The 12,420-nt window shown below is 41.8% G+C and overlaps 1 protein-coding gene across 1 annotated transcript; it reads right to left on the bottom strand.

The window, feature by feature from the left end:
* Positions 1 to 322: 322 nt before the first annotated feature.
* npy8ar (neuropeptide Y receptor Y8a) lies at positions 323 to 11,052 on the bottom strand. Its single transcript, XM_046067185.1, has 4 exons — positions 10,744 to 11,052; positions 10,419 to 10,660; positions 1,450 to 1,596; positions 323 to 1,233 (listed from the first exon to the last, which is right to left on the bottom strand). The coding sequence occupies exons 1-4, from the start codon at positions 11,050 to 11,052 to the stop codon at positions 783 to 785; spliced, it is 1,149 nt and encodes a 382-aa protein (XP_045923141.1). The 3' UTR covers positions 323 to 782.
* Positions 11,053 to 12,420: the final 1,368 nt, after the last annotated feature.

Genomic DNA, 12,420 nt, shown 5'->3' with positions numbered 1-12,420 from the left:
ATGCAGGTGGGATGATTTGCATGGGATGCTGCATTAAAGACAACTCTGAAATACGGGACAAACCGTGTCCTGTATTGATTCAAAACGGGACGCGCTATTTAGTTCTCAAATACGGGACGATTCCATATTTTAAGGGACGGGTGGCAACCCTATCCAAGTCTGTTTTCTATAGTTAGCATCCAAACAGGTTCATTTAACACACTGTTGTCTTTTCTGTATTATACTTTATAATACAGTATTTGTCCTTACATTTTTCTTTTCACACTGTAATGTAACACATCTGCAACACACAAACAATGCTGTTTCTTTATTTTCATGACTTCTGTATCAACTTGACTTCTTTAACCTGGACCCTGTTAGCTTTAGCCTTAATCTTTTAGCACAATCTCACGTATGTTGACATCAAGTCCATATTTAAGACCCTTTTACATGGATGTTGTTTTTAAAACAAGTCAGCCTTACCATAGCGATCAGTTCTTCCAGCTCTTCTGCTTTCTCTACATGTCCCTTAAACTTTACAAGATTTTGCTTCTCATGTTCTGGACTTGAAGCTACATTAGCCAACCTCCATCCGCATCCTTTCCTGCCCCTGAAACATTCAGCCCGAGTGAAATACGGTGTGTTACTCTTGCAGGAATGAATGGAAATGAAGTAAGCAGTACTTGAGTTGCTCAGAGGTCCCTGACAGCTCTTCTGTCTGTTACACATTGTTCCAGCTGTCAGCCACTCACAAGCCATTTGCCTGCCAGCCACTTGTCAGGCATGTTTGGTAGTGCCCATTATTAAGTGTTAGCTGGTATTGTTTTCGCTGGTATTGTTGAGCTGAACTCAGGTCTGGGTGAGGGAACGCACACTGATCCCATCCTGTTGAGGGAGGTGGCTTTCGTCATGCCCTCGCTGCCCACAGTGGAGAGAGGGAAGCTCTCGTAGCTCTCCGCTGCCCGGTTGCCACACTGGCAGCGCTGCAGCGTCGACTTCAGCTCCCTCTGGAAGTTGCTGTTGAGGAAGCCGTACACCACGGGGTTAATGCAGGTGGAGGCCATCGCTGTTAAGTGGCAGGCGGAGAAGATGGCATCGTGCTGGCAGTCGGGCAGGACCTGGTGGTGCCAGTCAAAGAGCGTGTTGAAGACATTCAGCGGCAGCCAGCACAGAGCGAAGGCAATCACGATGGCTAACAGCATGACGTTAATCCTCTGGGCTCCCCGAGTCCTCCTGCTTCGCTCCAGCATGTCCCTGCACAACACAGCATGACGCCTATTGTCAGACAACTCACTGTGAAATACCACAGCAAGCCAGAGGCAGAATGATATAATATATAAATAGAGTCCCCACAAAGCTGTTTCTTGATATAATAACACAAACATGCTGCGACACAGTGGATGGCAAAAGCTTGTGATACGAGGGGACTTGGTTTAAGTAAGAAAATGAGAGAAAGTACAGCGGTGTGACCTGCGTCGTCTCAGGCGTAAGAAGATCCTGAGGTAGCAGAGGAGCACCAGCAGAAGTGGCAGGCAGTACTGGAAGACCAGCAGCGAGGTCGTGTAGGCAAGACGATGCTTATCTGAGGGCCACAGCTCCATGCAGATCAAATGGTCCCTAAGACAAGACAGACACACAGGTAAGGAAAGCAGAGACATCATAGATAAAAGCAGTCAAACGTCTCTTCCCTGTTCTCAAAAAGGCCACGCCCCCCTTTTGGGCTGTGAAAGTCCAAGCACCAAATTTAATAATCCTCTAAGCAATCTCTTATGGAGCATTTCTTTCATCGTTCTTTTGGAACATATTTGTAAGCAACCAAAATCTATCGCACGCTTCATAATCTAGTTTCTTCCCTACCCATGATATCCAAAACCAATATATTTAAAAACATCTTCACTTTTTGCTACCTCTCCGGGTAGCAACTTTAACTATAACTAAGAGGCCCAGAAACAGCTGAACCAGTCAGATAATAACTTATAAATAAATAAACATTGGGCTGCACGATATATATATATATATATATCGTTCCAGCATCGCCATCGCGATGTGCGCATGCGCAACAGTCACATTGCGTTCATGTTCGATGTCAAGCAAGGCAAATTATTAGAATATTTTTGCTGCTTGATACAAAAGGAATACGGGCAAAGTTTTTGCACAACTAATCTCCAAGTCTCTCTGATGTGATATAATTTACTCTGATTTTAGGGTTTAGGGATACACGGAGTTAGTTGCTAGTGAGTGACAACTAGGCTGGCAGGCTCTGCACAGCGCACCACCGATCACAACATCTTGATCAGTTTATCAAAGCAGGCGCCGCCCCCGCTATTTACAGGCAACTTGAAAATGAGTGGGGAACAGGAGAAAACAAACAAAAAAGTGGATTTGGTGCCAAAAATGAAAAGCAACTTCAATGGTTTGGAACTATTTTGGCTACAGAAAGGACCACATTGACCAAACCCAGGTACTTTGTCGCCAGTGTCTTGTAGTTGTTGCCGCAACACGACTAATTTGTTCGATCACTTAAATCGGCACCACAAAGCTCAGTATGACCAGTGCAAAGCGAGAAGTGAAGGCCGTCCAAAGCAACAAAGTATTTCGGATGCTTTTGCACCGTACGAGAAAGGTTCCAAACGGAAGAGAGAATTTACTGATGTGATAACTTTGCGCCTCGCTAAAGACATGGCTCCAATCAATACAGTAACCAAAGAGGGTTTCAAAAACATGATCCGGACGCTTTATAAGCGATATAAAATACCATCACGCACCTATTTTTCTCAAGTTGCCATCCCAGAGCTCTACGACAAATGCAAGGCACAAGTTGAAACCGAGCTGTCACTCGTGGAATATTATGCCGCTGCCACAGATTTGTGTTCCAGCCAGACAACAGAGCCCTACATTAGTCTGACCGTTCACTTTATTAATGAGGACTTCCAACTCAAAAGTCGCTGTTTGCAAACGGCATTTTTCCCGGAGGATCATACAAGTGAGAACATTGCAACGGGAATGAGAGAAGCGGTGGCTGCTTGGGGACTAGATGAGAGACGTCAAGTCTGTATAACAACAGACAATGCGGCGAACATGGTAAAAGCTGCCGCCCTGAACAAGTGGACCAGGCTGCAGTGCTTTGGCCACAGATTGCATCTTGCAGTTGGTAAGTTATGCTTATGCCCATGCTATATTCATTTTACTGTTTGACTTAACAACTTGTTCTGCATTCTAACCACAGTTTTCTAAAGTGTAGCCTAATCAGTTTGCTAAATGTTAGTATTATGAGTAAATACTTTTTAAAGGCATACTAACATCTTAACTGGAGGGCACACACACACACACACACACACACACACACACACACACACACACACACACACACACACACACACACCACAAATGTGAAACCCATGAGACAAAAGTTTAATTTTTTGAAAATTCATATATCATTAAGACATGTAACAACATTCAGAAATTAGATCTTATCTTTAATTAATGCAAAACATCATTTTATAATCACTTTTAGTTCAAAATTTAATTGTGTAAATTAATTAATATGTACCTTGTTTTGTTGATGTTTTTTCCCTTAGTAAATGCAGTGAAAAAGGATGGACACGTTGACCGTGCTGCAGGTGTCTGCAAGAAGCTGGGGGGTCACTTCTCTCACAGCTGGAAGTCCAGATGTGCTCTTGAAAAAGCCCAGAAGGAACTCAATCTACCATCACATTCCCTTGTATCAGAATGCCAAACAAGATGGGGTTCCAGGCAGATGATGATCAGCAGGATACTAGAGCAGCAGAAGGCTTTAACTCAGGTCCTCTATGCGGACAAGAAGGCGCGGCATCTAATTCCAACCTGGCAAGATATAGATGTCCTGGAATCTGTCAGCAAGTCACTGGGCCCACTGCTGGATTTCACAGATGCACTTTCAGACGTTAGTGTCTCCTGTGTGAAGCCAGTTCTTCACCTCTTCAACACTTCAATCCTGCTAATGCAGAGGAAGAAGCTGAAGAACGAGATGTTAGACTACATCAACGTGAAATGTGAAGATGAATCTACTCAGGAGCTGCTAGACATGGCCTCTTGTTTCGAACCCCGGTTCAAGATGGACTTCATCAATGCAGATAACAAGGCCCAAGTCAAGACCAGAGTGGCATTAGAGATGATGGGATGCCAGGAGACACCAAACTATAGCACTGAAGTGGAGCCAAAAGATGCTGACACATCACAGGCAAAGAAAGCCAAGAAGTCCTTGGGAAGTTTCTTTAAACAAAGCGCAGCTGCAGTAAAGGGTTATTCCTCTCTGACCCTTAAGGATGCTGTGGAAGCAGAGTTAAACAACAACCTGCTGACACGTTCCATAGACAAAGAGGAAGATCCACTTGCATGGTGGAAAACTCACAGAGTTAGCTTTCCACGACTCGCCAAGCTTGCCCGCAAGTATCTATGCATTCCTGCTACAAGCTCCCCCTCAGAGAGGATTTTCAGTGCAAGTGGCAACATCGTCACTTGCCAACGCTCTTGTCTCAAGCCTGCAATGGTGGACAGACTGGTATTCTTGGCCAAAAACCTCTCAGCTTGCATGAGTAATGCATACAGATGCTTAAGAGAAATTGAAATGACCATGTTTCACAAAATTATGCAACAGTTAACACTTGTTTAGCTGCTGGGAAAGCAGATTTTCTTTGTTTGAACAATGTGCCCAACACTTTTTCCTTTGTTGCTAAGAAAAGTTGATTTAAAATTGATTGTGAAAAAAATGGTTCTATATTGATATTTGCTATTTATTAGTTGATACAGTTATTTATTGCAGTAAATTATATATTTATCTTAAGTTTTATTTTTGTAAACCACTCAGGAGACTGGTCGTGCTGCTGCTCTTTTCGTTTTATAATTTTGTTAAAAGATGTCTACGTGAAAACCAAACCAGATTTTATACAAAAAGCTTAATTTCACCTTAATTTGTTCAACCATTATGACCAACGCTTTGTTTTTTTGTTTTTTTGAAAACACCTCAGGGGGCTGGTGTATAGCTGCTCTATTTATTTATTTTTTTAGAATTTTGTTTAAAATGTGTTTATTGCATTAAAGAAAAAGGATGGTGCAATCAAAAAAGTCATTTTTCAGCCTATTTATTTTTTATTTCCTATACATTTCCCATACAAAATCACCCCAATAATTCTAGGATACTTAATTCATTCCAGATATTACTATTTAAGTCATCTGGTGAAAATTCCTGTATTTTTTCATATCGCAATATATATCGCAGAAAAAAAAAATTGCAATGTCAGTTTTTTCCAATATCGTGCAGCCCTAAATAAACAGAACTTAAAAATGAGCTTACCTTCACAAAAGTATTTTGTTAAAACATATTATGCCCAGAAACTAAGCAGCCGGTTAGTGTATAGAAAATAAATTGTTCCACAGTCCGTTCCATTTCAAAAGCCCTGTTAGTAACATAAAAACTTAATTGAATAAAAGGAAATAAATATCGTACGAGGTTTGACTGGTGTGAGAGATGGGAAATCAAAAAAGCAAAATAATGGAGGGGGAAGAGCAAATAGGTATACCGGGTAAATTAACTTGTTTTCTATTTGACTCTTGTTTTTTTATGTATTTAAATGCATTTTTCTATATTTCCCTATGTTGCTTTTATGTTGTAATGTAAAGCACTTTTAATTGCCTTGTTGCTGTAATGTGCTCTACAAATAAACTTCCCTTGCCTTACTCCAGAACACACAGACCGATTTCTGTTTTTCAAAAAATATTTAGCCAGTGATGTTGGGCAGTAAATTACACCATTCCATTAACTGTTTTAAATAAAGCAAGTCTAATCAAGACCAATTAAATGCTGGTTATGTTTAATATTGCAATTGTGGACTAAAGACACTTGGTTTGGTACCCAGTGAACTGGAGTAAGAGCCTAAAATGTTGGTTTTTGACACATCTTGTAAAAAAACTATGAAACTGTAAACAAGAAAATTAAAGAGGAATTTTAGAACAAGAACTGACAGTATAAAAAAATCTACCTTACCTAGAATGTTATAACTTTACCAGTTAAAATCCCTGAATGAATGGGACAAACAAATTTCACAATTTAGTTGGAACAGAAGGAAACTAAGGATTAAATACAGTATGGTATGCTGACCACCAATAAAGTGGGAGGTGATATGTCTCTCCCTAATCTTAGGGATTATTACCATTCTGCCCAATTTAAAACTATAGTTCTGTGGTGTGACAGTGGATACGAGGCAGAATGGAAGGAGATTGCGAGAGAATGCAAGGGTGTCCCACTAAAGGCAATGATTAGAGACCAATAACTTATCAGGACCAGTTAAGTCCCCTCACCTCATTCCCTTTGCACTCCTGGTTTGATGTGGTAAAGCAATAAAATGAAAAAATAAAATTCTGCACAAGATCCAGGATTTAAACCAGACTGTATAGATTCTAGATTTAAGTACTGTACTGTACCGTGATGGAGAAGAACATGTTTTACAAAGCTTTTAGACACCAAGAGAAAAATACAATTTGGAAAAGTATGACTTTTCTTTTTAGATACTCACAGTTGCAACCAATATTTTTTACAAGACATTTAGAAAAATTAGGGGATGGTGAGGCTTACCACCACCACCACCACCACCACCACCATTTCTTTTACAATTAGTTTACAATTTACAATACAGATAGAGACAGATTCCTTTTACATGCATGTCACTTTACTTGGGAGAAGGAATAACAAGCAAATGACGGATATCTCCTGAAAACAATGTCAGCAAAAAAGAAAGCAGTCACTCGTAAACGGCTCACAGACTGATCCACCTACAATAGATAATTGGCTTGAAGTCGTCAAAGAGATTTATGAGACGCAAACCCTGCTTGACTTACACTGACTGAAGATTGATCAATGACTTACATCACAAGATGGTCAAAATGGAGACGATATCTATGGGGATAAGAGGTACGGTTGGTGATTCTTTTCTCCGTCATCCCTACTGTGAAAATGTAATTTGCCTTCAAGTGGTTCTCAAACTTTTTCACGTCAAGGACCCCTAAACTGACACATATTAGACCACGGACCCCTGTTTGATAATCTTTTGTCCCAGGGTCCCCCATCTAATCAGAAACAGTTTGACTGCCAAGTAGGTTAACAAGGAATTTGTTTGGTGACTTATATAAATATAAAGTAAAAAATACAAAGGAATCATAAAGGATATGTAAGAATATGCTTGTGCAGTGATATGCAAAATATTGACAGTGTGTACTGTAGAGGATTGGGGGTACGAGGGAATGTCTAAAACTGTGTCCGGGGTGAGAGGGGTCACCTCAGAGTCCTGGAGGCCTACAGGTCCTTGAGGGGTGGAAGATTGATTGGTATGTTTAAGTGGTTTATATTGGTAGATGTTTTATTATGACAGAAAGTGTATAAAACCCATGACTGAAATAGTAATTGTGTTAATTATGGATGGAATTACAGTGAACAGTTTTTACTGGGGACCCCTGGAACCACCTTAAGGACCCCAGGGGGTCCCCGGACCCCACTTTGCGAACCACTTCTCTACCAAACATGGAAACTTAAATAAAAAGTATGTAGTCCTGTACAAAGCCCCCATGTCCATAATCCTGAATATGATGTTTGATATATGAATGTTGTTGATGTTACAACAATATCAGTGATAAGAAAAATATGAAATTTGTTTTGAAACGATCCAAAGACTTTCATCCCTTTTGGATTCAGTGTTAGAAGCAGGGCAAGCGTCCCTCACTCACTTTGTCACGCCTGAAATGGAGCTGTAAGGAAAATCCACATAACGAATATGTCTGTATGGAAAATGGCCGTCATTTTAACAGATAGATGAGAAGCCAGATTGATGTTGTGAACAGGATCATCTGAAGAAGTCGCACCGCGACTGTCAAATATCAGCAGCAAACATTTCCAATCAGGTGCAGTGAGGTGTAAAAACGCTGCTATGATCACTGAATATTGAAAAAGATGGAGGCGTGACGGGGAGTAAACAATGAATTCATTGCTATTCAGCCGAGTGCTTTAAGGCACCAGAGGGATTATGTTTCAAACCACACAGGTAATGCACTAAACATGTAATTATCATTCACACTTCTGCTCATGTCAGTGTTTTTCTTCTAAAAAGGGAGATTATCTATAGTGTTGGATAGATAGATTACTTTTAATCTATCCATCTATCTCCATTCCAACTAGGTAGGCAGTTTTCTTTGTTTGCTTGTTAATAAGACAAATCTTTAATTTACTTTCTTATCATTAATGTTGTTGCATGTATTATTTAGTGTTAATTTTTATCTGGCTGCCCTGTTGATGCTTGAGGAATATTAATTTATTTTAACACCTTGGGTATACTTACTTACTAAACTTTAATTGTCCGTGTAGGGCAATTGGTTCTGCAGCAAAACACAGATTCATACATAAAATACTGAAATGTTGTGGACTCCGGTTGCACGACAGCTGAATAAAAGAATAAAGTGCTAAAGTGCTTGCAAGTACTCTATTTCAGGACATACATAACCCAATCAACATGATTTAAATATACCTACAACACTGTGAAGCATTTTTACAACCATCACCGTCCATCCATGATATGACAACACCATCGCTATTAAAGTGTTATATTATGCTTTTCCACATTTTATGACTTATCTACAATGTTATAATGTTGGATGTTCATGTTGTTCAAATAATGAGGTTAAAGTATTTAAAAGAAATCCCTGTGAGCCAAAACCTCAGATTTCCTCCTGTTTTCAACTGCATCTCTGTTCTACGTAACACGGAGACAGAGGGAGCCGCTGTTCCATATATGGTCATTTTCTCCCACAGCAACGCCACAGCAACGCTCAGTCTGCCTGTACCGCCCAGCGACAACAACAGCCTGGTAACATGCTTCAGGTCTTGGCCAATCAGAAGACAGTGGGCTTTGAGGGGGGGGGCTTAAAGAGACAGGAGCATCTACAGCTTGTGTCAGACAGGGGCTGAAATGAAGGCCTACATGAAGAGCCAGTATAAGAAAATAATTTTTTTTTGAACTTTGATCATGCAAAGCTGCCATAGAGGAGTCACAGAACTACAATATAGGACTGGAAAATAGGTCTCCTTTAATACAGACTCATTGTAAGAAAAAAGGCTCATGAGGGTCTTATCAACCTGGAACTTTGACAGTTTAGGAAGGCAGAACGGTTGTTGTTGGCCCTTTTTGCATCTCTGTGTTGGAACTAAAATTCAACTTATTGTCAATCAAACTGCCGAGGTACAATGCTTCAGGGAAGCACAAAACATGTGAGTGCAGGACTCATCACACCTGGACACGGACTGTTTGAATTGCTGCTTGCTGCTGTTGCAGAGCCATCAGTGCATTAAAATGCTGCAACATTACACAGTGTCACTTTACTTTTACAAGTTACAAGGGCCTGTGTTATATTGCTGCAGGAATGTCCGAGTACGTCTGTTGTTTTTTATTTGGTTTTATGCGTTATTACCCTGTCTTGCACTGAATAAGGACCGCACTTAATTTTGTTGTACTTTTACAATAACAATAAACCGGTTGCAGCCCAGAGAAATGAGGAGGAGCAGAGGTCTGTTCGAGTCAACTGCATTTTTGATAGGGTCTAATTAATCTCAGATCAGGTCTGTCTGTGCCCTTTAGACCGGGTTTCTTTGGGGTCGGTAGGTTTTCCACAGGTCTGTTTCTGATCAAATACAACATCTGAAGACCTCTAGTCTGTGGACGTGCACCTTGCAGTAAAATCCGGTTTAAGCTGACACAAACAGAAATGCAATTTAATTCCAAAATGAGCACCAAAATTGCACTGTGCCTAATCAGCATAACCACAGCCTAAACCAGCCACGAAATTACCAAGCAGGGACAAACGCAAAAAAAAAAGATTCTACTTCCTGAGGGAAATTGCTGAGGACTGTTTGTGCTACTTAGCGCCACCCTGGCCCAAATTAGTGTCTACTAGCATCTTTTCCTTGACTTTGTATGCAATTGTGCCACCTCTGAAATTCACATTGTGTTCTGTCTGAACACATAGTAAGGCCTGGTCAACAGAAAGTGTTGCAGCGAGTGTTTGCTTCTAGAAGGTTAGTGATAAAGAGACTACTCACAGGGCTAGTTTTTGTCTGCTGAGCTAATGGCTAACACGCTAGCCGGACAGGAGCATACTATAGCTAGCCAGACACTAGATATCCAAGGTTCTTTCTATTTTGTTCAGAGGCTTGTACATTACTTCATTCAGTGAGAAATAGTATGATTTGCAACTGGTCAATGATTCAAACTGATGCAACTGTTATTTAGCTGCAAAATTCTGCTGCTTTAAATGCTGGTGTGACCAGACCTTTACCCCGATGCTGCTGATTGATGACAATGTGGTACGGATGACCAAAACACATACCCGCACACACCTGTATCCCAGATTTCAGAGCTCACCTGAAGGGGTTGGCGGGCAGGCTGATGTTCTGGAAGGGGTCGTTAGTAAGGATGTTGAAGGAGAGGAAGGGCAGCGAGATGAAGCAAGCGACCAGCCACGTCAGCCCTACGGCCAGGTAGGAGTGTCCGGCGGCGGGAGACCAGCCGGTAGGATGCAGGATCAGCTGGTGACGCTCCAGAGCAATCAGCACCAAGGAGAAGACAGAGACTGTCACTGACATGCACTGAACAAAGGGAGTCACCTGTGATAGGTAAAAAAAACACATGATGATCAGATGTTTTTAATACTCGAAGCATTCAGTGTGTGTGTGTGTGGTCCACTGACCTTACACAGGGCCTCTCCCAGCACCCAGCGGTCCATCAGTGTGTATATGACGGTAACAGGCAGACACACCACGCACATGAGGATGTCAGAGCACGACAGGTTGGCGATCAGGATGTTTGTGACGTTACGCAACTCCTGTTGCCGGCCGATGATGAACACCAGGCCTGCATTGCCCAGCAAACCGATTGCTATGACAGCGCTGTATGCTATGATCAAGAAAGTCGCCCCACCTACCGAGGGCGGGCACTGAGAGGTGTCTACCCAATCGGGGGCCTCCCAGACACTGAGAAGGCTGGTGTCGTTGGACATGGCAGGGAGAGGAGAGGGAAGAGAAGGGGTGGTGTAAAGGGGGGACAGTGCGTCAGTGGTCAGGGTTCGACAGGACTAAAGCCCTGGGGCTGCTACTGAACTTCTCTTCCTTTAAAAAGTGGGCTGCCAGATCAAAGCAGAGGAGGCAGGAGGCAGGGGAAGAGGGGTGCAGGTGCTGTACAGTATTCAATATTGTGTTGTGAGGCGTTTCCAAAGTAAGCTGCGGATGAGGGATTGTGAATGAGGAGGGGAGTGATTCAAATATAGATGTTGTCCTCCTTTTCCTTCACTGTCGGCATCCCGGTGGATCAGCTCAGCACGAATGTTTCCCTGCGAAGGACAGAAAACAACGGTGAGAATAATGAAAGACAGGCAGGGAGGTGTAGGGCTCTCAATAGAGGCGAATAGAGGCGAAGAAGACAACAGAAAGTAGAGTGGGGCTGCAGGGGAATGATTGTAACAGGAAAGTGAAGGAAAACTGAGTATCAACACCTCCTGTTGTTCCTCTCATAGTTTCTTGTCTCTTTCTTCTCTGCTGAATCCCACCGCACCATCCTCAAACACTCATTAACATAAACCATTTACATGGCATGACGTGGTTTAATATCACATTATGCGGTTCAGACCACCAGGGACAGACTCATCGTTTGTGGATCCAATGTTCGACTGTATATGTGTCCGCTGAAATCATCACAGAGTGTTGCATTTTCAATAGAAAATTTGAAACCAACCCCGAGAGACGACTTACTTCAAAGCCACTGAACATTCACATTGTCTGGTGAACAGACAACAGACAGAAGAGCTCAAAGGCTGAAGGCATGAAAGACTTAAAAAAATTCCATCACACTTTTAAAGGCCCATATAAAGGTCCAAAGTGAACCCAGAACTTTCGTGTTATGTTCCAGAAGTAAGAAAACCTTGTTCAAAATCCTGTGATGATGTAAATAACTAAATAAGGATGGAGCTTACAGCTAAAAAGTTGTGTGAGAGTAAAAAGAGTGATGGGAATATGGATGAAGCGAAGTTACAAATGTTGTTATTAATAATAATAATAATGATCATAATAAATAGCACTTTTCAAAACAGAGTACAAAGTGCTTCACCACATATTACACATAAAATGCAAAGAATAACCACAACGGGTAATTAGATACAGGAGGGTAAAACAGGGAATGAAAGAATAAGGATCACCAAACCACCTCAACTGGCTCCTTTCAGCGCAAAGGAGCAGCGGCTCTACTCTGAGCTCCTTTTGGATGACCGAGCTTCTCACCATATCTCTAAGGGAGACACCAGCCACCCGCCCGCTTGTACCCGTGATCTCGTTCTTTCGGTCATGATCCAGCCTTCATGACCAAAGGTGAGGGT

This window comes from Micropterus dolomieu, linkage group LG13 (genome assembly GCF_021292245.1).
Source record: "Micropterus dolomieu isolate WLL.071019.BEF.003 ecotype Adirondacks linkage group LG13, ASM2129224v1, whole genome shotgun sequence".
Lineage (NCBI taxonomy): Eukaryota > Metazoa > Chordata > Actinopteri > Centrarchiformes > Centrarchidae > Micropterus > Micropterus dolomieu.
The sequence above is the reverse complement of the archived record's forward strand: the minus strand, read 5'-3'. Positions and strand labels throughout refer to the sequence as shown.

Coding starts and splice junctions, on each gene's coding strand:
- npy8ar (XM_046067185.1), bottom strand. CDS start 11,052: ATGTCCAACGACACCAGCCTTCTCAGTGTCTGGGAGGCCCCCGATTGG. Junction 10,661..10,743: donor TGGGAGAGGCCCTGTGTAAG/GTCAGTGGACCA, acceptor TACCTATCACAG/GTGACTCCCTTTGTTCAGTG. Junction 1,234..1,449: donor TTACGCCTGAGACGACGCAG/GTCACACCGCTG, acceptor TGTGTTGTGCAG/GGACATGCTGGAGCGAAGCA.